General features: G+C 41.4%; 1 protein-coding gene across 1 annotated transcript in view; it reads left to right on the top strand.

Moving 5' to 3' along the window:
• Positions 1 to 26,839, top strand: part of Cep128 (centrosomal protein 128) — a 348,062-nt gene that overhangs the window by 53,138 nt on the left and 268,085 nt on the right. The window contains exon 10 of the mRNA XM_032908227.1: positions 6,346 to 6,462. Coding sequence (XP_032764118.1) covers positions 6,346 to 6,462 — 117 coding nt within the window. The remainder of the gene's footprint in view (positions 1 to 6,345; positions 6,463 to 26,839) is intronic.

Raw genomic sequence — 26,839 nt, 5'->3', positions numbered from 1 at the left:
AACCAAAGTTTATTTCCACTCGTAGATAAATGGGAGGATGGTCGTCAGACTGGCCAGCATCTAATGAGGCTTTAGCAGAGTAACTTTTTGGGTACAATATGTTGTTGTATGTTTTTGAAATCTTCGTCTGTTAAATGAATTCAAGCTTGAAATCTTATACTAATAGTAGATAACAGGTGGAAGTAAGTTCTACATCTTGAAATTGTGGAATTTTTAATGAATATGTGAACGGTAGCTTGGAGTTCTCATCAGTGGCAACTCCACAGCTCTGTTAAGTATTTGAGAAGTGCACATGCGTTGCATAGTGCTGTGCAGCTGAGAGTGTGCTCAGACCATCCATGACTGGAGTCACCATTGCTATGGGACAGCCTGTTCACTATGACAGTAAGTCACCCTTGTCAGTGTGACTGGCTTTAGAAGGTTTGAGGATTAGAGAGGTACACATTGGCCAGGCTGTGAGGTCGTTCCTGGGGGATTAGCTGAAGGGAGAACCCTTCCTTGAATGTGGGTGAGGTCATGCAGCAGGCTGTGGCCCAGACAGAATGAAAGGGGAGAAAAGAGAAGCCAGCCAAGCTCCAGCATCCTCCTTTCTCTTGTTACTCGAGTGCCATGATGGGAGCTGTTCTGCTCTGCCACTGCCTTCTGTGTTCTATTGAACCTTCTGAAAGTGTGATAAGTCCTCCTGCCCTAAGCTGGTCTGCCACACCTTTGGGCAGAGTGACAGGAAACATAATGAATATACTCTTTGGTTTATTCATTTGATTTATGTGGTGAGATTTTAAAATTTCCTAATGACCAAGTTTTATTGTTCATGTATTTATTTTTAGTCCAATTTTTATCCTTGAGTCTAGTTTAGCCTGGGCTACATATTGAGACCCAGTTTTAAAAAACATCAGACAAAACAAATCCTTTTTTTCCCTGCTTCAGTTTTTTTTTTTTTTTTGAGAAAAATATTAATAGAAATGTTACTCAAGTGTTAACAAACTTGTCAACTCCAGGAGCAGCTTTCACTTCTCACATTTTGTTTTTCCAAGATGAAAAAAGTTAATAGAATTTTTTTCTCCTGGAATATTTTATTCAAATTTAAGTTTCTGGTTTAAGCAGACTGTATTTCCTCAGTGGTGTTCCTGGTCCCCGTAGACGGGGCGAGTTCATCTGGAAGTCTGATGTAGTAGCTGGGCCTGTCAGGAGACGGTGTCTTCTGCCTTCAAAGAGAAGACTCAGCGATTGCTCTAGTGAATGTGTCCACTCCAGCGACAGGGAATCTTGCTGTGTCTCTTGCCTTGCCTCTTGGGTGATAATTGGTTTGTTTTAAAGGTCCTGATGGGAAAAATAAACCTTAGTATGTTTTCTGTTCTGGTAAACCAACTCTTTACTGGTAAGACTTGGGAGTGGGTAATGTAGGTACAAGATACTTATATTTTCACATGAAGTCTTAGATATTTTTCCTGGTGTATCAACTTCACCATCAGTTGAAGTTTTATTCACTTAAAATGTTTAAAACACCCAGTACTTCAACCATTCGTTATTTCTGGGGCTGACAATATGGCTCAGTGGCTCCAAGCACTTGCCATGCATCTGGAGTTCCATCCCAGAGCCCTCCTTAGACAGAGAGAACCACTTCACATCCACACACACACACACACACACACACACACACACACACACACACACACTACACATGAATCATATTAATAATGGAGCTTTTGGGAAAAAGTCCTTTTTGTTTGAACACACTGACTTAGTTAACTGAGCAGTTATGCAGCTAGAAAGCAAGTCATTGTCTGGTTGACACCTGGCTCAGTGTCAGCAGAGTGTAGACATGTATAATGTGGTTTTAATGTACCCAGTTCTTTTTATAAATCCTAGAATGGAGCCTATCACTTGATAGGACTTCTGAAGCTTTGCCATGTTTAAGGTTTTTAAAAATTGTAGTGAAAATGAACATCTAGAAAGGAACATGTGCCATTGTATGTTTTGACGAATTACCACGGCTAAGTGTGTCCTTTTTCTACCACTGAGATCTGGGCATGGCACATTTGCAGTGAGCATCCTTAGGAAGCTCCTTCGCGTCCCTCCGCATCTGCAGTTCTTCCCGTCTTTTCTAAGATTTTTTTCTGTGTGCACTTTTTATGTCAAGCAGAACCACACTGGGAGGCATGCACCATTGTCTGGCTCCCTTGGCTGCTCCTTATGGCTGTGCTGGTTCTGTGCATCGCCTCAGGATCTTGACCATTTCTGGCGTAGATATATTGCAGTGCATTTTGTAACATCCCAGGAAGGACATTTGTGTTCTTTTAGAGTTTTGGCTGTTATGGATGAGTACACTGTCACAGCTATCGTTACTTTCTTATGATTTTTTTTTTTCAGAGCTGGGGACCGAACCCAGGGCCTTGCGCTTGCTAGGCAAGCGCTCTACCACTGAGCTAAATCCCCAACCCCTATTGTTACTTTCTTGTACACGTGCGTGCATTTTTGTTGGTACATACATAACATGGAGTGCATTTATTAGGTGCTTTTAAGTTTAGTAGACACCAGTAACTCGGTTTCTGCTTGTCTATCTATATATAGCTTGTCTATCCCCACCATGGTTTGGGAGGTTGTGTGGCTCTTCATGCTTCCCAGCTCGGGGTCTATAAGCAGGCGCTATGACAGGAGTCTTGCTGTCTTTCTGTGGCTTGCTTTTGCGTTTTCATTATCTTGTTTTTGAATGTTTGTGGACTCTTGGAGATTTTTGCTAATGAAATATCATATTGTATGTTTTGCTCAACTTTCTGTTGAGTTAAACTTGTTTTGTTATTTTTGTGGATCTGAACCTGACTGAAGTTTACTGTTTTTTTGGTTTTACTGGCATCCATCAAGCCCAGTCATCCTTTTATTTCCCCCCCCAACCCCCCCCCATAGTTTCACCTAATTTTTTTTGTGTGGGTTTTGGGGGAGTTAGAATTCAGATCCTCATGCTTGCATGCTTAGTAAGTTCTCAGTCCCACCAACTTCTTTCCCCAGCTCCTAAAATCAGGTTGTACTACACTCAGATACCTATGGTATTCTGCTGAGCTCGTCATACCTGAGGGAGCCATGGTCATGTCCCTTTATGCCATGACACTGTTCTTTTTGAAAGCATTGCATAGTTGTTGGTTTGAATTTGGAACGTTGGTAGTGCACATTTTCTTAAGTTTCTTCTATGGGGTAAGATATCTAAGCAGTTGTCATTTCATTTGAATTATGCCACAAAGCTGTCAATTCTCCAAATATTGTCTTCTGCATAGTCTAGGGCTTTATTGCATACCAAAGTGTAAGGGTCCAATGATTTACTAGAGCGAGTGGAGGACCATTTAAGTAAGTCCGCACTCTCATATCATCACTGCCCTGCATCAGGAACTCAGTCCAGCTCAGTTACAGCTGGTGTCACCCCCTCCATTAAGGCAGAGCCCACCTTTAGTGAGAAAGTTTGAGATGTCTGATTGTGTTCTTACCTGACAGCTCTTATCAAGTTATATTACCACAGTCGGTTTCTGTGCTGTGATGGTAAGTAAGGTTTTCTGGTATGTAAGGGCTTGAATAAGGGTTTCACTAACTTCATTTGGTATGCAGTGCTGATTAAAAGTAGCAGTCTTAATCAAAGTTTAAAGCAATATTATTGACTTTTAGCAGGTCTCCTGAAGGCCACGTGATGTTTGTATAGAGCTTAATTTAGGTTTTTGTGACTCATTTATTCCAGCCAAAGTTGACATTTACAATGTAGAACTGTTTGACATATTGTGCTGTATCTGTGAATTCAGGATGGCATGCTGTCAGAGAAGATGCAGTTTTGTTCCACGAGTGTTAAACCTCACACAAGCTGCAGCTGTTCTCCCCTCTAGAGTTAAGTTAAGGCAGAACTGCCAGCGCCATGCAGGCTCACCGTGCGGAATTTCAATGTTGAATACATACGCGAGAGAAGATAAACGAGAGCCTCCGACGCCCACCAGGTTCACTTTCTGGTGGTGCTCGTTTTTAGTCACATTTATTATACGTTATTCCAAGGCTGCAATTATTTTTCATGCTTTTCCACAGTAAATAAAATATATCTTGAAAGTTTATGGGACACATTTTTCTTTGAGAGACAAAAAAGTATTGGTTGTTGTTACACATGCCTAAAGAAGACTTGTTAATTCCCGGGGAATCATAGGTTTTTTGGTTTGATTCTAACTGTGCTTTGGAAAGAGTAGTCATTATTGATAGCATGAGATCATGGTGACTGGTAATAGTTAGTTGAGATAATCCAAATAGCATTTCCCTCGTAGGGGAAATTGCAGTTCATTAGTTGTCTGTATTTCACCCTGTTGAGTATGATTGGAGTACATAGTTTGATTATTTATGGAGAGCATTTCAATTTACTTTAGTTTTCTGTTGTTGTGTCCCTGTTAAAACTGAAAATGTAAACATAGATCTAGCTGTTTCTGATAGCAGTTGTCATTGGTGAAATTCCAAGAATTTAGTATATGCTGCATGGAATAGAACATGGGTGTGGCATAGATTACAACAACAGAACAAATAATAAGTATTAATTTAAGAGATGTTTTATTTTGATTTTGCAACAGCCACAAACATCATGACCAAAAGCGATTTAGAGAAAGAAAAGGTTTATTTGGCTTACACTTCCAGGTCATAGTTCATCATTAAGGAAAGTCAGAGCAAGACCTGGAACAGACTCTTGAAGCAGAAGCTTGGAAGAATGGATTCCCAGGCTCATGATTAGCTTGCTTTTTCTACAGCTCTCTCAGGACTATCTGCCTAGACAATGGGACTACTCACAGTGGGCTTGGCCCTCTTGCTTCAATTAACAACAGTACAACTCCCACAGACCAGTTTGATTGGGAAATTCCTCAATGGATGCTTTCCTCTCAGTGACTCTAGGCTGTGTCAAGTAGACAATTAAAACCCTTCCCTTCTCTTTTAGACTTTTGAGGCTATGCTGGTCTCAAACTGTAGCCTAGGGTTGTCCTTGAACTCATGACTCCCCTACCTTTATTTTCCAAGCACAGGAGTTATAGGCATGCACCACCAAACCTGGCTTTATATATCTTTTTAAGTGACAGGTTTACTGAGCTATGATTTTTCATCACATTAATCTACTCTAATGTGTAATTTAGTGCTTTGTTGTAAATTTACTGAGCTGTGTGACTGTTCCACAGCCCAGTTCAGTTTAGAACGTTCCTATCACTTTAGCAAAGTTCTTAAAAAGATTCTGTCTGCCTGTCTGTCAGTGTCTCTCTTTCTCTGTGTCTGTCTTTTTCTGTCTTTCTCTGTCTCTGCTTCTTTTTCTCTCTCTGAATATATACACCGAAGTGTGCATGTAAGTCAGCGGTTCTCAACCTTCCTTATGCTGTGACCCTTTAATACAGTTCCTCATGTTGTGGTGACCCACACATAACATTATTTTGTTGCTACTTCATACATAACCGTGATTTTGCTACTGTTATGAATCGTGATGTAAATATTTGTCTTTTCTGATGGTCATAGGTGACCCCTGTGAAAGGCTCATTTCAACCCCAAAGAGGTCACACTTCACAGGTCAGAAACACTGATGTAGGGGTTCAGAGGACAACCTCAGGTGTCAGTTATTACCTTCTACCTTGCATGAGACAGGGTCTGATCTTTGTCAGGTTAGCTGGCCTTTAAGCTTCTGGGAATTCTCCTGTATCTTTCTCGTTTTGCTAGAGATCTAGGATGTTTCATAGATATATATGTCACCAGTGTAAATTATTTTATGGAGATATACAATGACATGTATAAAATTCATTTGAATTTGCATAACAGTTTAATAAGGAAGACCTTGTGTCAGAAAGAATTTGTCTTTAGTGTTTCTTTTCAACTTTCATTTTTTAGTAAATGGCAGTTGGAACCCTTGACAAGATCACACGGAACCCCTTGGACGAGGTTTTGTGCACTCACAACAGGGTCTTCCAGACCATCAGGCTTGTGGCTGGAAAGATAAAAGGACCTGGGGGCTAACAGTTCAGCACCAATAAGATCAAGGCCCTTGGTGGCACAGCTGCTGCTTCACTTCCCATCACCAGAGGGCACTCTCTTCCAGTTAGTGCATGTTCAGTGCTGAGCAATCACTGTGTTGTACTTTGAAAATTTGAGTCCTGCTGTTGGGGTCGAGGTATGGATATTTGAAAGTGATGATTGTTTTGTTTTGTAACTTTGAGTTAGCTGTTTGGCCATGCGCTCTAAATGGTGTCGTTAGAGAGGGGTCTGTGAACAAGTCAGTGCCTTAGGTACCGTGTTTCAGGACAGCATGCGGTCCCCTCCTCTCCTGCTAGCTCCCTAATGCCACTTGTTCTCTGTTCACTTGAGGTTTCAGATCGAGTGGAGCGGCGGCTTCAGGAAATAGAGAGAGAGATGCGCTTAGAAAGAGAGCTGGTGGAGAGACGCCATGATCAGCTGGGACTCGTGTCCTTGAAGCTTCAGGAGGTTTGTGCCAAGTGCTTTCCTGGGGCTTGGGTCGTTATTTCGTCATCGCTACAGTGGTTATAGCTCTGGGCTGGGATACAGCTCAGTTGGCAGAAAACCACACGAGCTGGGTGTGCTGGTGCCCAGCTGGGATCCAAGCTCCTGCGGGGTGGGGTCAGGAAGATAAATAGCCACAGTTCTGTAGGTTGCGCATGCTATGTACAACCAACCCACAGGTATACACTTCATCCCAAAAGAGAAGCATGGCATCTGGTTGTAGTTCAGAATGTAGACCGAGGCATCCTGTAGTTTGTTTGCCCTTGCCTTTTTTTCCTTCAATAAACTCTTCTATGGGAATAATAATCTCTACCCAATCACCTGGGTGGGAGGATGAGTGACGCAATGCTGGTGTCTCAGATGTGCTCAACAGTTAAAGTACTTACTCTGCTTGTTTTGGGGGCATGGACCAGACACCAGGCAGCACTGTATCGACGCTCATTTTGTAATAAAGTTTCATTGGATCACATCCTCTCCTGTTCCTTCAAATCCCATCCTTGGATGCTTGTGTAGCACAGCGGCTGATCTGAGGCGTTCTGACGGAAAGTGCCCTGCTCATGGTATTGCCAGTCTGGGCCTCACAGAAGTTTACCCTCCTATGAATTAATTTGTCATCAAACAGTTCAGAGGCTGCATGTTTCTCTCCAAGCTTCATCCCCTTTTATACTGAGATGTTAGATGTATGATGTTAAGAGTAGAACAAAGGATTTCTGTGTAACCGCGTCCCCTCGGCATTGGTGTTTTACAGGCCGGGCTTTGCCATCCTTTCTAATATACCGAAAGTGTGCAGTGTTTTATTCCAAAATGGCTTTGAGGCGGCAGCAGGTGTAATGCTGTCGTCTGCGGCTGTGCTAGAGCACCACCATAAGCAACTTGAGGAGGAAAGGCTGTTTTAGCTTGCACTTCCACATTGCAGCACATCATAGAGGGTGGGGTAGGAACCTGCAGACGGGAGCTGATGCAGAGCCTGTGGAAGAGCGAGGCTTGCCGTCTTGCCCCTCATGGTTTACTTAGCTTGTATTTTTCTAGCGCCTATGAACGCAAGCCTGGGTGTGGCACCACCCACAGTAGGCTGGGTCCTCTCACATCATTATCAAGAAAATGCGCTACAGACAAATCTTAGGGAGACAGGTCTTTCACTTGAGAGTCATTTCACCCCAGTAACTCTTATGTCAGGTTGACAAAAACCAGCCAGGACAAATGTAAATATATTTACATTAAAGGGCCTTAAAGAGTAGTTCATATTGTTTAGACTCGAGGAATGCTGCAAACACAGTCTGAAGTAGGATGGGAAATGACATCTATCTAGAGACAGGGTTAGACACTTCTGTGGTAATTTAAGATGTGTCCTTTCTCTGGCAGCAGCACTAATTCGTTCCCGGCTCCTGTCACCATTCACAGGTATAGCTGAAACAATAGGGTGTAAGCCACTCAGAGCAGAATGAACTAGTTCACCATGTGTGTGTTTCAGGCTCTGAAGTTCAGACCACCTGTACCCAAAGGGAAACCTAGAAACTTCAGTCAGACCATTCCTGTCAGAATTGCCATCAATAAGTAGCGCCATTTACACCTGCATTTTAGGTATATAAAAGATAGCTGTCAAGCCACCGGAGCCAGCATTGAGCCTAGTGTGTGTCAGTCATGTGTTCAAGTGGTTCCCTTTGTGACCCTGGAAGCTGGTTAATCTTTCTGGCTATGATATTGAAAACTTAGTTTTCTTTGGTGGTAGCTGGTTAACAAGTGTCCACTTGAGCCAGATGCGCCCTTCCTAGCCATTGGCACATCTTCCAGTCCTCCCGCATCTGGGCTTGCTGACAGCTTCTGCTCCTCTTGTCCACACCCCATCCTTGGTGTAGATACTTTGTGTGTAACTTCCCCGTGCTTTCTCGTATAATTACAGTGGGGTGCTTAGCACCATTCGGTCCGATGACTGAATTGTAGGCTTCGTGCTTATTTGCTAGTCATGCTCTTCTCTGACCAAGAGTGAAACTCAGGCCACAGGGTGTTGACCTCTGTAGAGTGCTTTAGTTCTCACAGTGATGGCTCTGCAGGATTCTAGTAAGGGTGTCTTATAGGGCGCCCGTGAGTTAGAGGTTTTGGGCTCTTGGCAGGGAACTCATAAAGCTGGTTTTGAGTCTTTTCAGAGGGCCACATAAGAAGTGACGTGCTGTAAACACCGAGCGTTTGACTGTGCTTGCCTGCCAGCCCACTTCACTCCAGCTCGGCTATTCTTCCGCCTTAATCGTGTCTTATGAGGAGACTTGAAAAGATCCCAGACCCCATCTCATTTTACCTACTAATTTGGGTGGATGTTGTTGATTTTTCTGGGAAACCATTATTACTGTGGGTGGTGCCAACTAGCGATCAAAAGCAACAGCTGACCCATTGATTCCCTTCATATGCATGCGGCATGGATTTTCTTTTCCCCTCATCCGTTTGTCAGTCTGTCTGTTCGCCCTCACTATCTGTCCATCTGTCTATCTTAGGAAAGATTCTTATTTTATTACTTTGAATACATTTCCTCCCTGTCACCGAGAATTATTTTATTGACATTTCTTTTTCAGTACTTTATATATCTATAAAGTATAAAAATTGAGAAAAATAAGAAAAGCAAAGACTCAAAAACAAATCAGGATTTTTTTTTCAAGTTTGAAAATGCTCTTCCCTAAATTTCTCCAAAGTATATGTAGTTACAGATTGCTGACGGCTATCAGCCACCCTTTTCACATATTAGTAGACACTCTCAGTTCAAACCAGGGAAAATGATTCCACCTTGAAAGGGCAGTGTAAACTGAAGGGAGACAGTTGTCTTGCTTAAAAAAAAATTCCATTTCTTCATTTCACACAGGAGGCATGCCCCTGTTACTTGGTGGTTACTTGGAGGATACTTGGTTTGAATAATTAAATAGAGTAAGTGGGTAGTCCCCCCCCTTTTTAAATCTTGATTTTTATACATTTATTCTGAAAGCAAATTGCATCTGGTGAGCATAAGAATAGTACTGAACTGACAATTGTTCTTTTTTGCAAGAGAAAATTAGAGAAAATTTCCACACTTATTTTCCTCTCTCTGCAGAATGCACACAATTACAAAGAAAGGGGAGAGGAAGATTGCTTCCCACTCCAGTTCCCCAGAAGCCAAAGCCCGAGCGTGTGCACTGCGTTGTCAGTTAGCTCAGAACTGGAGCTGAGCTGCGGTTTGCTTTGCATCCTTGACAATAGAGAGATCACTGTTGATAAGAAACCTTTAATTTCGTACTTTGTCACTTTAATGTAAGCAGTGACCTATACGTTCTTAAAAGGTGCTTGTGGCTTATAAACAGGGCAGAGGGATGTGGAAAATATTAATTTGGGCTTTTTCCTTTCTCAAGTTAAATGGCTTAGAGTGTTCCAGAAAGGTCATGTTTAAGGAGAGAGCTTTGCTCTCTTCTTTATATTGGAAATGCTTATGGAAATTCCTGTATTAAATGCTAATAGCCCCGGGGTGTTTGTGTCTGGTTTTGGTGGGAGTTAAAGTCAGGTGGGAAAGAGGGACTGGGCATTTTAACCATTACACTGTTTGACATTTTTAAAATGTGTGTCTCAAAGAGTGAAGGATTATGAGTTCTAAAATTGTTGAGGAATTAGGAAGAGTCACTAAAAACATCCTAGGTGTTGGAGATCGACAGCCATTTTCAGCTGGAGCTTGAGTGGCGGCAGGTCCAACACACCGGGTGGTTTGAGGGGCCTTTGCCTCTTTCCATGTAATGGAAAGCAGCCTTAAGCACTGGAAAGTAGTGGACGCAAAGTCAGTCTTCTTTCCTTATTTAGCGTTAGTTTCTATGGAATGGTTTACCCTTTCTGTTGCCAGCAGCTCTGGGGTTCCATTCCCTGTTTCAACATGGCCACTCCTACTGTTACAGGTGGACTGCAGGCTTTCTCATGGGAGGAAGGACGGTCGCAGGCTTTGGATCCTGTGTCAGTATCTCAGAAGTCGTCTTGCTGGGGGTGGGGGGTGCTGTTGATCATAATTAGTGAGGTCATCCCTCCATATGTCCTTTAAGTTCTTTGACAGTATCAGTCACTTTTGTTGCTGTGATTAAAATACCATGGCCCAAAGTGACGGATGGAAGAAAAGTTTATTTGGGCGAATGGTTTCAGAGGGGTCCATGATGGCAGAGACGGGGTGGCAGCAGCTGCCTGGGGAAGCAGAGCCAGCAAACTGCAAGTGAGGCGAGGCTTTGGGAAAACCACTTCATCCTGGAGACAAAGGAGGCCTTGCTAAGCAGTGTGAGCTATTTCTGTATTAGCGCGTTCTCCTTAGTGAGTTCGAGCAGGTTTTCACATATGTGCTGGCTGGGTGTTTGTACTTCCGTGGATCTCTTGTTTATTTTACCCTTGTAAACTTATTTTGTTATTTGAGTTTGCTGAAAGTTTTAAAGTGCAGAAAGAATCAGAGTTGTTTTTCTTTGACTGTCACTTGCCTGGCATGCTGTTTGAGCACTTGGTCCTTCCACTCTAATCTGAGCACCACGTGCATCAGGTATCAGTTTCCCTGCATCTGTCTGCGCCCTGGGTATCTCACTGTGGATCTGCCTGCCCATTGCCATCTGGAACCATTCTGTCTGAATCATCATACCTCTCACTGTGATGAGGAAAATGCTGGTGAAAATCCTTCATCATGCTCCATGAAAACCTGGGAGAGATTGGTCATAATTGCATCAAATATGTAGACTCATTTGACTGGAAGGTCTTTTGTACCATTTTTAATAACGTTTTATAAAAGTTGTTTGAGGGTCTTATGCACCTTAAAATTATTCCTTAGGATTACCTTAGGATTTTTCTTCTTAGTGGGGTTGGGATTCTTTCTTTCATTGCATCTGACTGGTTATTAATAGTGTATAGAAGAATACTGGCTTCCAGTTGACTTTTATTTATTTTCAGTAGTCTTAGAGGCACAAAGGACTTGTTTTTGATTATTCTTTTATTTTCCCCAACTCCAAAATTGGTCTCATTCTGTGGGTGGAACCTGAAGGCGAGTGTGGAATAAAATCACAGACAGCATGGGCTGTGGCCTTAGTCTTCCTTGATGTGTTTCTAAGTGTATCCTTCTGCGATACCTGCTCCTAGGTTTGAAACAACCATTGATCACAGAAACATTTCTTTTTGTTCTGTTTGACAAGAGAACTTTTTGTGTTTTTTTATTTTTTATTTTTATTTAAAATCATGATGGGTTATGAGAGATGTCAGAACCCTTAACTCCCTGTGTTTTATGGCATTTACATGTGATTATTCTTAATGTTGTTCATATAGTGGTTGTTGAGCTTGACTTACATACCTGAGCCTTTGCTAATGATATGCTGTTTTTATGCATTAGTGATTTAATTTACTAGTGTTTTCTCTAGCATTTTTTTATTTACATTGACTCCTGCGACCATTCTATAGCATTTCTTCATGCTGCCTTCTCTGATTTTAAGATGCAAGGTTATTTGCATGCTTATCACCCTGCAGAGAACTCAGCTTCAAGTGGATGGATCAAAGACCTCAGCATGAGGCCAGGTACACTGAACCTGATAGAAGAGAAAGTGGGGAATAGTCTTGAACTCATTGGCCCAGGAAAAACACTTTCTGAGCAGAACGTGGATGGCACAGACACTCAGACCAACAAGTAATAAATAGGACCACAAGAAACTGGAAAGCGTCTGCATGGCAAAGGTCACACCATTTGGGCAAAGCGTCAGGTTACAGAATGGGAAAAGGGTTTTACCAACTACACATCCTATAGAGGACTAATATTTAAATTATATAAAGAACTCAACAAGTGGACATCAAGATGACAAACAAGTCAATTGAAAAATGGGGTCAGGGTCTAAACAGAGTCTTCAAAAGAGGAAGCACAAATGGTTGAGAAGTACTTAAAGAAATGCCACTGTCTTCAGTCGTCAGGGAGGTGCAAACCAACACTACGTTGAGAGTTCATCTTCTATCAGCCAGAATGGCTAGGATCAGGAAAAAGTGACATCTCGTGATGGCACGACTATGGTGTATGGGGAATACTTGCCTGTCTCTGAAGGGAGTGTAAGCAACCACTATGAAGTCAGTGGAGTTCCTCAGCAAGCTGGAATAGGTTTACTTCAAGGTCCAGCTATACCACTCTTGGGCAAATATTCCACTACAGAGACACTTGCTCAACCTTGTTATTGGCTGATCTATTCCTAATAGCTAGAGATTTAAAATAGACTAGATGTCAGTTAGTGGATAAATGGGTAAGGAAATGTACATTTGCACAGTAGCCTGCTCAGCCATTAAAAAGTGAAATAAAAATCACAGGGAAATGAATGGAGTTAGAAAAAAAAACCATCCTGAGTAAGGTAACTCTACTTAAAAAGACAAATCTAGTTGGTGTTCACTTAGATATGAATGTTAGATGTAAAGTCTTTGATTTGTATAAGCATATAAGTTAGGCCTGGAGTACATGACTAGAGGGAGGTGTGGGTCTCCCTAGAAAGAGGAAATAGAATAAATCATTATGAATGGACAAAGGGTGGGTGGTGGTACAGGCCATAGGGCTGGGATCAAACAGAGTGGGGGAAACGGGATGGGACAGTAAAACTAAGGGCCATTTGAAGCGTCATACGGAAAACTAGTATGGTAGAAGCTTCATATATACATATATCTACACACACACACACACACACACACACACACACACACACACACACACACACACACAATGAAACAGATCCAAATAATGAGAGAGGTAGAGCCTCGACTTGATATCTCTTATCACCAAATGAAACATCCAGGGCTGGGAATGGGTTGCATCCAATTGAGTTGTTGGCCAAAGGGGCCTCCTGGAAACCTCAAACAATCCAGACTGCTGCTCTCCACAAACTGTAAGGCTCTGTTGCTAAAGACAACACCTACATGACTGAACAGCACGTGTTTGAGCTGCTGCCTACCGTGAGGCCTCACCCCTCCTAACTCGTGTTCACAGTAACGGGAGGTCCGCTGAACTCTGAAAAGAGAAAAGTAAACTACAAAAGTTCCACCTACAGTGGTGGCCTGTAAGACATGCTGGTGTTCTAGTGGCACAAAGCTTGTTAGAGTCAGCAACCAAAATGTGGTTCCATCCTGAGATGGAACCCATACCCAATGCTGCTCAGGTGACCAAGAGCCTGAGACTGTATGGGACACCAGACGCCACTGTTCTGCTGAAGGAATTGCAGCAACAAAACTATTCCTTAAAATTATCTGCTGTACTCACAGGTCAGTGCCTTGCTCACCAACCATCAGAGAAGCTTCTTCCTGCAGTAGATGGGGGCAAATACAGAGGCCCACAGCGGGGCAGTGTGCAGAGAGTAGAGACCTTGGGACACTCAGTCCTACACGGGATGTCTGCATCAAGTCCTTCCCCTCAGGGCTCATAGAACGCTGCAGGAGAGGAGGTGGAAAGACTGTGAGAGTCAGAAGGGAAGGACAACACAAGAGAACAAGGCCGTCTGCACCCCACAGCACTGAAGCATACATGAACTCACAGGGGCTGGCAGCGTGCCAACTGGGTCAGCGCTGGGAGGGGAGGAGAACACGAGCCCCCATCCCGGACCTAGACGTCACTTCCGATTGATAACTACTCCCACAGGAAAAATTCATTCTCCGTGGATCCTCCTGGGATACAAACCATTCCTGAGGGCAGGCTCCATGCCCAGCAGTGGAGCAACACAAAGCAAACCCAGTGGCAGGTTTTGGAGGTTTTTGTCTCAGTACTTTTTTGGACTTTTTTTTTTTTTACACCTTTAGGTCATTTGCATATAAATTATTGTTTCCAGTTTTGTGTTTTTATTATCTGTCTATATGTTTCTTGTGCTTTTTTCTTTGGCTTTTTTCTTCTGTTTTTACTTTATTTTATTATTATTTAGATGTTTGTTTTTTAATAAGAGAAAGAAAAGAAGGGTGGGTTTGGGTGGACAGGCATGTGGAGAGGATGTGGGAGGAATTAAGGGAGGGAAGACTGTAATTAGAGTATATTCTATGAAACAATGTATTTTCAGTTAAAAAAAAAAACAAAAAGAAAAGCAGCAAGGTTATGTTAATCTTAAAGAGAGCCAGGATAGGTTTCATCGTCACTTTCCTACTTCGCTTTGTTTGAGAGGGAGAACCATTTGCTGACTGTAAGAATGCGAGCATGACGTCGTCCATTTCTGCTGTTGATTTGATAGCTGCAGACTTGGTTTATACAGCTTACTGATTCATACCGTACTTAGAATCCTTCGTATGACTAGATAGAGCTCTCCCCGTTTCCTGTGCTTTATCAGAAATATGAATATATTATTAGTTCCCTTTTTGAGTGACTTTGTCTATTGTTTCTATATCTGCACTATGACCTTTTCTATTTTAAATATATTATTCCACTTTATTTTCTATACGTGGACATTAAATATGTTTTTTAAATCAATACTTTAAATTTATTACCAAACTATGTTTTGATGTGCTGTTGTTCTCTTCGGATACTGTCTTTCTAAATCCATTATAGTGGCAGGTGCAATTTTCTGTATGTCCTTTTGGAATTTTTAGCAACTCTTTATATGCATGTGTATATGTATAAATATATATTATATTATATTTTTTTCTCCCCTCTTACTCTGTAGATCAGGCTGGCCTCACAGAGATCCACCTGCCTCTGCCTCCTGAGTACTGGAATTAAAGGCATGTGCTACCATTGCCCATCTATAGTTTTTAGACCTTGCTTAAAAAAAAAGTATTTTTAATTTTTTTGAAATTTATTGATACTTATAATTGGACCTATTTCCATGGTGTTTTGGACTAAAAAAAACAACAACAACAAAAAAACCCCCCAAAAAACAAAAACAACCCCCCCCCCAAAAAAACCATCACCCAATTTTCTCCCTTCCGGGTCAGCGTTTTGTATATGAACCATAGGGGACACAGAAACTTATGTCTCATTTGTCAAGTTTGTTCTCTTCTTCTGTATTCCTATTTAATATGTAAGGCTCAATTTCTCACTGTGATTTTTGTCAGTTTTGCCTTTTCTAGTTGGTGTTTGTGGTTCCTTAAATATTTTAATCTCCAGGTCAGTTGTTTTTAAAAACTTACATAGTGGTAAGTGTCATTATAGCTATGGTTGTTGCTTTTGGACAGAGTCTTACTGTGTAGTCCTATCTGGCCTGGAACTCCCTATGTAGACCAGCCCGGCCTTGAACTCACAGAGAGCTGTCTCGTTGTAGTTATACCTCTGGACTGAATGCTAGGACTAAAGACATACACCATCACGCCTGGCTTAGAGTGAGTTTCTGTTAAAGTGTCTGTATTTATTTTAGTCCTTCCTCTCACTTTCCTTGGAAGTTTCTTACCACTGGTCTTAAACAAAGCAGTCTCATTAGGTAAGTTTAACGTTATTGCTGTGTTGGAAATGCCATCATCTGCCTTCTTTCTCTCCTGTTGCTCTTTTCTATTGGATTATCTTAGCCCTTGTGTTGACTTTGCAGTCAGAATATGTTTCCGTCTTTAATGGATGTTCTACAGTTTAAAAAAATGTATGTACATGGTCATATTTGAAATATAAATACAATTATTTAATAACAAATGTGTGTACATTGTGAGTATGTGTGTGTGGGTGTGCATGTACATTGTATGTGTGTGTGCATGTGTATGTGCATGCACACGTGTGTGTGTATTTGGAGGGCAGAGGTCAGTCTCAGGTGTCATTAATCACTATTCACCTCAGTTTTGGAGACAGGATCTCTTTCTGAACTTCGAGCTGACCTGTTTTGGAGACAGTCAGCTAACAAACCCCAGAAATCCCCATCTGATGTCCTCTGGCTACAGGCATATGCTGCTGAACCCATCTATCTTCTGAGTGGTGTAGGGAATGGATCCATGTCTGTATGCTCGTATGGGCAGCTGGCCGACTGAGCTGTCTTTCCAGCCTTACTCTAAAAACTTAGGAATATGTCGTTCTGCACAGCTGCCCCAACCAGAGTGGTGTCTTCTATCTTATCTTAGGCATTTATTGATTTACTCTTTATTTATATTCCAGTTCAGCTTAACATGACTTTCTTGCCATCATCAGCTAGGACTTTCCTCACTTCCTCTCTTTCTAACATAGGCTCCCAGAACCTCACTGCTGAGTGGCTGTGGCATATACACAAGCTGTGACTGCTGTTCGCTTACTTGTGTGGTCATGTCTTCCTCCCTAGAAAGTGGTCTTCTCTGCCAAAAATCAGGTCACTCCGGTCCACGCTTGTCCTGGGACTCGCATGTCCAGGTCATTCACAGAGTATGCTGTTCTGCTGCCGACAGCTTCCGAGCGGATGCGTGCTCTTTTCTTGCTGCGTGGAACACTTTGGGAGTGCTGATCTCCATGCAAAGTCTTTTCCAGAGCAGGTGAAGGTGAACTCTACTTCACTGAGGTTCAGTATGAAATGGTTTAAATGACAGAGCTAGGACCCTGTGAACACAATCACAATTTAATATTATATAAACAGCATGCTCCTGTAGCAGGCTTCTGGTCCTGACATGTCGAAACGATCTATCTGAAGTCCCATTCTATCACAGGAATTGCTTGCTATTTTAGTATGTAACAGTGTTAGAAAGTTTAGAATGGAGTTACCCCAGGTATATGGATTCTAACAGTAAGACCTCTTTGATATATTATTCTGGGAGATCGTTCAGTTTTAAGGTTGTAGGTAAGATGGCACAAGGAATTGTCTCTTTGATAGCTCAGCAGCAGATCCCAAGTGGGTTCTGTTTTGGAACACTGTGTACACAGTGGACAGGAAACAGTCTTACCACACAGCAAGGCTAATCCGGAATTCTTGATCTTGCCTCACCTCCCGAGTGCTGAGTCCTGAGATTGCAGATGTGTGCTCACCGTGCTGGACTTGGGATAAAAACTTAAGGAACCTGGATACAGTTCTTTTCCTTACTTTCCCCCCCCGGAATGTTTCAATTAAAACATTTCATGTAGTTTGTGTTCAGTGTTTCAAATTTAGTTGATAAAAATGGTAGGGTAACGGCTTGCTAAGGACTTACTGTATTTTTTTGACCACTAGGCGTCAGTATTGAACCATAGTAGGCATTACTACTTCAAGATCCAGGTCTATTTAAGATGGATTCCCTACAGAATATATATCCCAGCTTTTAGCATTTCTGGAAACTGTCCTTGATATCGGTCTCACAATTAAAAACAATATCATTATTTATCATTTTAAAATTTAATTGAAACTGTATAGCTTCACACTGCTGAAAAATTAAGGATTGCATGTGGACACATGCTACATGGAGCCTGGAGCTGGCTTGTTGGTGCTGCTTTTATACTCCGGTCCAGGCTTCCCTCTCTGCCTCCTCCTCCTGTTCTTCCTTTATCTAGGAGTTCGTCTGTTTAGATGCAGAAAGGCGGAGACCATCTTTTGATATGAGAGCTAATTTCATGTGTTCCTGATTCCTTTCTACTTTTGATGTTTCTGAGCTTTAAGCAGGCCCTGTGTTCTACACTTGTATCTCTCATGAGCCTCTTCCTAATGTTATGTCTTTCTCTCACTGATGACCCTCTTTTGTACCTTGTCCCTTTACCTCTGCTCCTGTAATTAGCACTGTTCAATTTCCCTTCAGCGAGTCTCCTGTTTCCTTGATAAACAGACATGGTTTATTGCTTAATGCATTTAATTGATTTATATTATTCCGATTTGTGAATTCTTTCTGTCACATACTGAAACAGGTTCTAATTATTGCTCTGGAGGGGAGGAACAAATTATTTCTAATAATTGTCGATTTGTGGTGGGACTTTCAAGCCCTGATCAGAGTTGTATGTAAGATTCTTTACTCAACTGATAGACCTAGGATGTAGAAAGTGCACAGGCTTAGAACTCGTGACCCGAGAATGAGGTTTCCATGCCTCACTGGCCACCTGCTTGGATGGGGATCAGGTCCTCTGATGTCTCTCACAGGTCAGTGTCTGCACAAACCTGGGGCCTGCAGCTCTTGCCCCTTTGACCTATGAACTTGTTGAGAAGGTGCTAGATCTTATCCTTGGGTGTTTCATCAGATCATGCATCTTCTAAGAAAGATGGATAATAATCTCGGTGTCAAATCATTGTACTTTTAAGTGTTGGGAGCTGTGAGCTTCTGTTGTCTTTGTTGTCTGCTCTTCTCTCATTCTTCACACCTTGTCAACTCTGATTCCAAAATAATTGTGAAAGTTGGCTCTTTATCTGCTCTGTAACTGCTACTGATTGTTGTCTCGGCTGCTGTCTTCTGGTGCAAGCAGAATAGGCTGCTGGCCTCAGGTCTCATCTCGGTGTCACCTGTCTGGCATGCAGGAGATGCCACATTCTTTTTTTATTACGGTTACAGCAAATTTAAAAGCCGCACAGTAAGAGTCCCTTGACTGGCTCCTGTTTTCATCTCGCTGCCGTTTTCTGTTGTTCTCACTCCTGTTAATGGCAGGACAGTTACAGTGACCCCGGGCCAGCACAATGGCTTAGTGTCACAGATGCTTGGCGTAAAGCGGGGTAACCTGATGTCACTCCTGCACTCATGCTGGAGAGAGGGCCTTGGCAAGTTGTCCTCTGAGGTTCAGGCACGTGCTGTGTCCCATGTACCCACCGGGAAGTCAGGCATCACTGTCACCTACACTGCCTTCTCGCTGCTCTGTGGGCATGCTCTGCACTTTCTGCCTTTGGACTTTTGTACTTTGTTTTCAGAGACGTGAAGCTGATTTCTGAAACAGTTGCATGGCTTATGCTTGCCTTTCCTTCAGAACACTACCTCAGAAAGCCTTAATTACCTATCCAAGAAACATGCCCTTCTTCCCCTCTGAGTTTGTTACATTTCTTACTTTAACAATCCTTTTTCCATTATTGTCACCTGTCTGTCCCCTATTCAGCCTTTGAGGGTGGTCCCTTCATGGCTTCTGCTTATGGTCCTATCTCAGCTCCTATGACAATGCCTGAGAAATAGTAAGACCAAGCTGGGTGTTCATTGAATGAATGAATGAATGAATGAATGAATGCTGTATCCTGTGTCCTCAGAACACCTCTTGTAAGATATTCATTTGGCAAGCACTGTCGTATGCTGGGTGCTGGCAACCATGGGTTTAGCATTACCTATGATACTGCCTTGCCTTTGGGTCCTCTTCATAATTACTGTAAGGCCATATTTCCAGGTATGCATGGGCTGGAGGGGGACACTGGATGGGAAAAAGTTTTGGAAACTTTGTGGCTAAGCTTGTGCTTGAGAGACATTTTTCTGCTGAGGCTTAGTATTTTCGGATCAGCCTGGGAAATGTTTCTGTGGGTCTGAGTTTTACCCCTTGCTTACTGGCTAACGTGTTGAGCACTTCCATGACCTCAAGGACTTAAATCCTGACCGCCATGGTTTTGATTCTCACCACTGCTCATTCTCTTACCAGTTTACATCATGTTAATTGTTTTTTTTTCCGCTCTTCAGTGTTTGCTATGTATGATTATTTTATTAAGTTTTCCTGGCAAGGTGGCAGCACACTGTAGACCAGGCTAGCATGGAACTCAAGAGATCTGCCTGCCTCTGCCTCCCAAGTGGTGGAATTAAAGGCGTGTGCCACCACCGCTCAGCTAGACTTTTACTTCTGAAGAAAGCCTTATTCAATCTATTAGTTATTAAGTGCCTGCAGTATACTTTCTGCTCCCCCCACCTTCTCATTTCAAATGTCTTTCTCTAAAGTTCTTTAGTATATATTAACTTACACTTTTTATGTAGTTTTAGAAGTGTGTGTGTGTGTGTGTGTGTGTGTGTGTGTGTGTGTGTGTGTGTGTGTTTAGTAGTTCTTCTAAGGTTGGCTAGTTTGGTTATAACTTCCTTCTTCCTACTCCGTTAGGAATAACTTCATTGGCTCTGAGCACTCTTCCGGTTATCCATACCTCTGTGATTTTGAAACATTTCAATCCTCTTTTTAATGGCCCACTCTAGTTTTAAGGAAACCTTTTCTTTCAGCGTTTGCGAAGGTGTTCTGTTAAGTCCCTGATTGGAAGTTTGCATTCCGGATACTTATTTCAACTGCGAGTTGGGTTTAGGGCTGACACTTTGTGTTCATGCCACACATTACTAGATCCCAAGGTATCATTTAAATCACGCGTATTTGCCATGGGCTCTTACTCCCTCCTGAGCACTTTTCATTATCGATGATAACAAAGAAGTCCCTTTATGCACAATCATATGCAGATAAGTGCTCAGTGTGATGAGGACAAGTGTCCTCTGCTCTTGTTGACTGGACAGCTGCCTGAGCACAGCCTGCGAGTTTCTGTAAGCAGGATTAGCATCCTCTCCGTGTTACAGGGGCAATGCTTCTGTCTACATCCTTCAGTGAAGTTTTGCTAGGCCATCTGTTTATAAAATCCTTCTCCATCATTATCAATTAATATTTATTGGGCGGCTACTGAGTGCATAATAATATTGTGCAAACAAAGAGCACTCAGCTACAGATAGCTTTATTCATCCATGCAGCCCTGTTTTATTTTTATTAGAAAGTAGTAAAAGCCCCACACCCCCAAACCCAAAGGCATAGAATAACATTCCCGGACTCTGAACAATGGAAGATGTTGTGTGTTTATGGCTTTTCTGTTCGCAGACAGATGAACCTTGAGAAATCCTAATTTAAATTTCCACAATTATGTATGAGCTTGTGTTTGTCAACAGTTCTAGCTCAGTGGTCCTGCTTAGAGAGTCAAATGGAGTATCACATTGCTCTGGTTCCCTAATAAAAACCCAGCTCTCTCTCTTTTTTTTGAGAGGAAACTACTCAGATGAAAACAGAGCCTCTGCTAAGAGCATTTTGCCTTTTGATTTTGAAGGAAATCCTGGAAAGTACACTTGTTGGGCTCACATTTGACTTTACTTGCAAGTTTTTTATTAAGTAAAAGATTGCATAAAAATACAATCTGTTCCAGTAAAAGCAGTGGTCTTTCAGGGAATAATGCTTATTACCACTGTTGCTTTTGAATTAAAGACTTAAAAGACTTACAGGGCATTTCAGCACACCAACTTCTTAAGCAGTAACGAAGCATTTGTTTTGCAGATCTGCAAATTTAAAAATCATTTGAATCCCACTTCCTGGTTACCCCTCCAGGGATGGGGGAGGCTCGTGGAGGGGGTAACAAGGAAGAGGGATATCATATGAGATGTAAATGAATGGAATGATTAATAAAAAAAATCATTTGAAGGCTGAAATCCTGACACTGGTCAGGAGGGCTTTTAGTCTTGAATTATTTTCATAGTCATGGTAATGGAGTTTTGCAGACTCATCCCAGATCTCTGGCCCAATCCATCTTCCATGTGGCCTTTGGCTAAGGTGTTAGGGGTAAAGGGCTGTGAGGCACAGCAAAGGAAATTGGCATTCATGGTGATTGAACCCATGACCTTTGGCCTCATTGGATCCAGGTGCTTCCAACAGTAACAGACTCCAATAATGCATTCTGACTGGAGTTGAGAAGTTTCCCGAAGTTTGCTTCAGGAAAGTAGGTCAGACTAAGTTCTGATATATCCTACCACAATATTCCTTGTAAAGTCTCTTGGATTCCCAGCATAGTAAGCACTAGATTATACAAGAAGAGGAGATAAAAAGGTGGCATGGAGAGACCCATTCCCAAAGCAAATCTTTTTGGGCTTTTTGTTAGAAAACCTTAGATAGCTTGAAGGCTCCTTGGTAAGGATTATAATTACCATTAGATAATGCTTTACTTCTGATAACTTAACCACATGTAGTAGAGTCTACCATGACCATTAAAAACAGTTCCTTGTGACCACTCATGTGCTTGCCTCTCATGAGGGAAGCCTACAGATTCAACCGTCAGCAGGTTTTTCCACTTGCCTTTTGAGACAGTCTCACTAGATAGCTCAGTCTGGCCTTGCACTTACACAGACCCGACTGTCTCTGCCTCCCAGATGCTAGGGTTAAAGGAATGCACCACTGTGACCAGCAACTGTCAGGCCTGTGAACTTGTCTCCTTTACCCTGATACCTCACAGATGAGCGGTGTCATGGTGCCATGTGTGCTGGATCCCCTTGGCATTTTCATCATGCAGTCTCACTCGCTTACCAAACAGGTTTGTTTGTTTTAGTTGTAGCTTTTAATGTAGGCTTTTCTTTCCTTGGTCATGGCTATAAAATAAACTGCTTTTTAACAGTTTTAAAAGTCCATTTAGCTAATTTTGAGTCAAAAACTTGTTTGTTTAGAGATTTAGAATATGAGTGTATTGTTTTTTTGTCTTGATAGAAACCGTTTTTTCAGGCATTAGTTTTTGTTGGCACAGATAATCTTCAACTGGATGGACTTAAAGGCTAAGATTTTCCATGACTTGAGCTAGTTCTCATGGGGAGCAATCTCTGACTTGATTTAGGAAAAAACAGCATTTGGAAATTCGTGGAACTTGATGAACTAAAAATCTCCATTAATTTAAGCAAATAACATTCATTCTGAGCAACGGCGTCCTCTTGTTTCACAGAAACCTTTCTTCCAATATGCATCAGTCCATGTGTTTGATGTTTTAGAGTTTGTATTTAGGCTTCCACAGAGAATTTCAGAGCCAGCCACTAGACTACTTTCTTAAAAGAAAATTCAGTTTCTATCATAATGTTTCATAGACCCTGTCTCCTTAATAAAATTTCTTTTGGACAGGGAATAAACAAATGTCCTCAAAGATGTTGTTGACATTTATAATATACATAAATATCAACTTCTAACTTCAACTTATATATCATGTGTTCTAATTTGTATTGTAATCTCATTGTAGTCTGGACATTTGTACTCTGACTTTTACATCCTATTTAGGTAGAGAATTTAAATATAAAAATTGAAGAAAAGCATCTGTGTTCAGTTTCTCAGTAACATACCTTTATTGTTCCTGAAAAAAAAAAAAGTTTGACCTGACAATTTGAACCTTCAAGCATAATGATTCTGACTCATGTTTCAGATGAGTCCAGACTCTTTTTTTTTCCTTCCTGTTTTAATTTTGTGGGTTTCCAAGTGAATCAGTTCCATGTTCTTCCGTGTGACCAGACATATGCATGGTAGCACTGCTGAGGAGGAATGAGGACACGTGATGTTTATGGCTTTTCTCTGGGAATATCAGTGGCCCTGCCCAGGAGAAAGTTAGCATGTAATCTTTCACTAAAGATTCTAGCGCCATTATTATAACCAAGTTTGCTGATCCGTTTGCAGCAGACGCAAGGAGCCTGTAATTTCTATTTGTTCCACATATTTGAGTGTGTCATCTATTAGAGACGCTTGGTAAACATGTTTATTGTGAAAGACGCGGGAGTTTCCACACACATTTTCTCTTTCCCTTGCCTTCCGCTCACTAAAGGAAAGGTTGCATTCTTGATAATCCATAACAATAAGTGTTTAGATCCATCTGCTTCTAAAGAACCATAGTAGTATTCAAAGTGTTTGTCCTTTTAATGGAAATAGACACACTCAAAGAAAAAAGAAAAATAGTTGTTTTTAAAGATTTCAGTGTGCCCCAGGGCCCCTCTATTAAGACCCCATGGTATTCCTGTGATCTTAAAACTGTAAAAGACAATGCAAATTCTGGAGCAGGGCACACCATAGCTTTATGACTAAGCGGCTCTAAGAAAACCAAGCTTAAAAGGGCAGAACAACACAGTTGTAGACATTCATTGGCCTGTGATGCTTTCTTTTATTTTATGAATGCTTTTACTAGGTCAGTTTCAATGTAATTCCGAGTTGCCTGGTCTAGTCAAATAGAAGCAGAATTCACTGAGGGGCTAGCCCCGTCAGAGAGGAAGTAGACAAGTTAACCGTTACAGTGAGTGCCTAATGAAATAGCTCGCTGTTTTGATTTGTCCATTTGTGAAATGTTTCTCTCTCAGTGTTATCTGTTTTCAGAAGTTGAAGGCTGTTTTAATCCAGACTGAATGGTATAGACTTTTGTGACTTTTATGCTGAACTCTCTAATATAGAAAAATTGCTTTAATATTCCAGGTTAGAATATGCCCCTGGGCTGATGTGTCTGCTGCCTTGTGCCGCTCTAAAAACAGAGATGATGTTTGCATGGGATGGCATTTCTTGATATAACACAGAGTCCTTTGCTTTGATGACTCCTCAGGGCCTCGAATTGCACTTGTTACTGAAACAACAGAATTTAAGGATCCCATTGACTAAAATTTCTAAGACTTACATATCCTTACACTACAAGAGATAATTAAAAAAGAAAATATTAAATAAACCTTTAGGCAGTAAGTATACTACAGCAGAAAGTTATTATTTTTGAAAAGCATTATTGTAAAGAAATGATCAGGTGCTGAAACTTGAAGTGGATGAGTGAGAAGGGAGGGGTAGAAGATTGCCTTAGGTTCCTGCATGTTTGAGAGAAGCAGAGGTGTTGTTTTTTTTTTTTTTTAAATTAAACCTATTTCCATGAATATTTGAATTTAAAAGATAGTTTTAGTTTTGTAACTTGATTTAAGTTAAGTTTATTGATTTGTCTAATACCAGTGAGAATAGTAATTACTTTACATTGATTACAAGACATGGAAAGTGGAGTAAATATCCATTCATCTGAGAATGAAGATGACTTTCCCATATTACCTGTTAAATGGTATTCTTTCTTTACAAGATGGAGGCATCGAGGTCTTAGAAATGCTTATGAGTTTAGATGCCCAGAATATCTCACTGGAATGGAAACAGATTGCTCTAAACAACTCTGTCACAAGCCACAGAGGAGATATAATGGAAGAGACAGGTGATTGGAATACCCTAGGAACTAAGAAAACAGCACGCTTAATGGAGATCTGATGAGTGTATTTTATTCAATTATATAGTTGGACATAACTCTAGATCACTCATTAATAATTTTGTTATGAGTTTGCCTTTTGGGTTTTGTATAAAAGACGTTCAAGCGTTTATTTATTTATTTATTTTTTTAGTTCTTTTTTTTTTTTTCGGAGCTGGGGACCGAACCCAGGGCCTTGCGCTTCCTAGGCAAGCGCTCTACCACTGAGCTAAATCCCCAGCCCAGTTCAAGCGTTTATTAACTAGTGAGTACAACCTGTGAGTAAACTTACTAGGTATTTGGATAGTGTTAGACTGTATGTTCTGATAGGGAGATTTGGGGGTTAAAAAAAAAAAAAAAAAAAAAAAAAAAGACTTAAGTAACTACTAGAATGATCAATGGATTTGGACTTGAGCTAAACTTCCTTGAAGCTTTATATTTGTATAGCTTCAGCATATCCACAAGTCCAGCTGTAATGATGCTTTTTACTCATTTGAACACATTGCTTATTTTCTTCTTGGTGGTGGAGAGTAAGGTGAAAGTGGGTGTGACTGGAGACTATCTTATCGGGGGACTAAATTATTCTATCAAAACATGGTGGACATCACCTCACCTTACTCTAACATCTGAGGGTAATCTTCCCTTGAGTCATGTTGGCTCCTCACTGTGAGGTAGTGAGAAGGTACTTTACCTGTAGTGTCCATTCCTTTCCCTGTCCCTTGCAAATCCACACTTGACCAGTACCCTGTGGAAATGCTGATATCTTAAGTGACAGGAGAAACCCAGAAACTTACCTGGTTATATATTGCTGTGGAAAAGAAGTCAGCTGCAGTGTAGTATAGATCAGTTGTTGGGACAAAAAGTACATTTAGTGGAAATAGAATCTTAAGGCTCTCAGTTTTGGTAAATGTAACACAATATGTTACACGCTAGTTTAAGAAAAAGCTTTTTGAAGAATGTGTAAAATCTCTGAGCTATCTTTGCAATTCTTTTGTAAAGTTAATAGCATTTTAAGGGAAAATACTTTAAACCAATTAAGGATCTGGCATGGTGATGGATGCCTTCAGTCCTAGCACTCTGGAGGCAGAGGCTGAAAGGTGTCTGAGTTCAAGGCCTGGTTGACCTGGACATTGAGAGCTCCAGGACAGCCAAGGCTCCATAGTGAGACCTGTTTCAAACATAAAACAAAACAGAAAGTTAAACCCAGGTAATGAGTTCTTTTCTTTCCCTAAATAAAAGATAAAATTGATTTCTGACATCCGAGGTTTATCACCTCTTTGACCTAAACCCAGTAGTAAATACTTAGTTTGCATCATCTCTAGAGGTTCAGACTTTCTCAGGATGGTTAACTGGATGCAAGCGAGGATATGGTGATTAAGAAAGGTGGGGTGGAGGGCTGGAGATAGAGTTCAGTTATGAAGTCCCATGTTGGGTTCCCAGCACGCATGTCACATGCTCATACTCACCTGTAACTCTAGCTCTATTGTAGGGGTCTCTGCAAACACCATGCTCAGCAGAATGTTTATCCACATGAGACAAGAAGTAAGTCCGGTTCAGCATGACTCAGAGGCCCATGTTGG

The sequence above is a fragment of the Rattus rattus genome, chromosome 7 (assembly GCF_011064425.1).
Source record: "Rattus rattus isolate New Zealand chromosome 7, Rrattus_CSIRO_v1, whole genome shotgun sequence".
NCBI lineage: Eukaryota > Metazoa > Chordata > Mammalia > Rodentia > Muridae > Rattus > Rattus rattus.
This window is presented reverse-complemented; position numbering and strand designations above follow the sequence as displayed.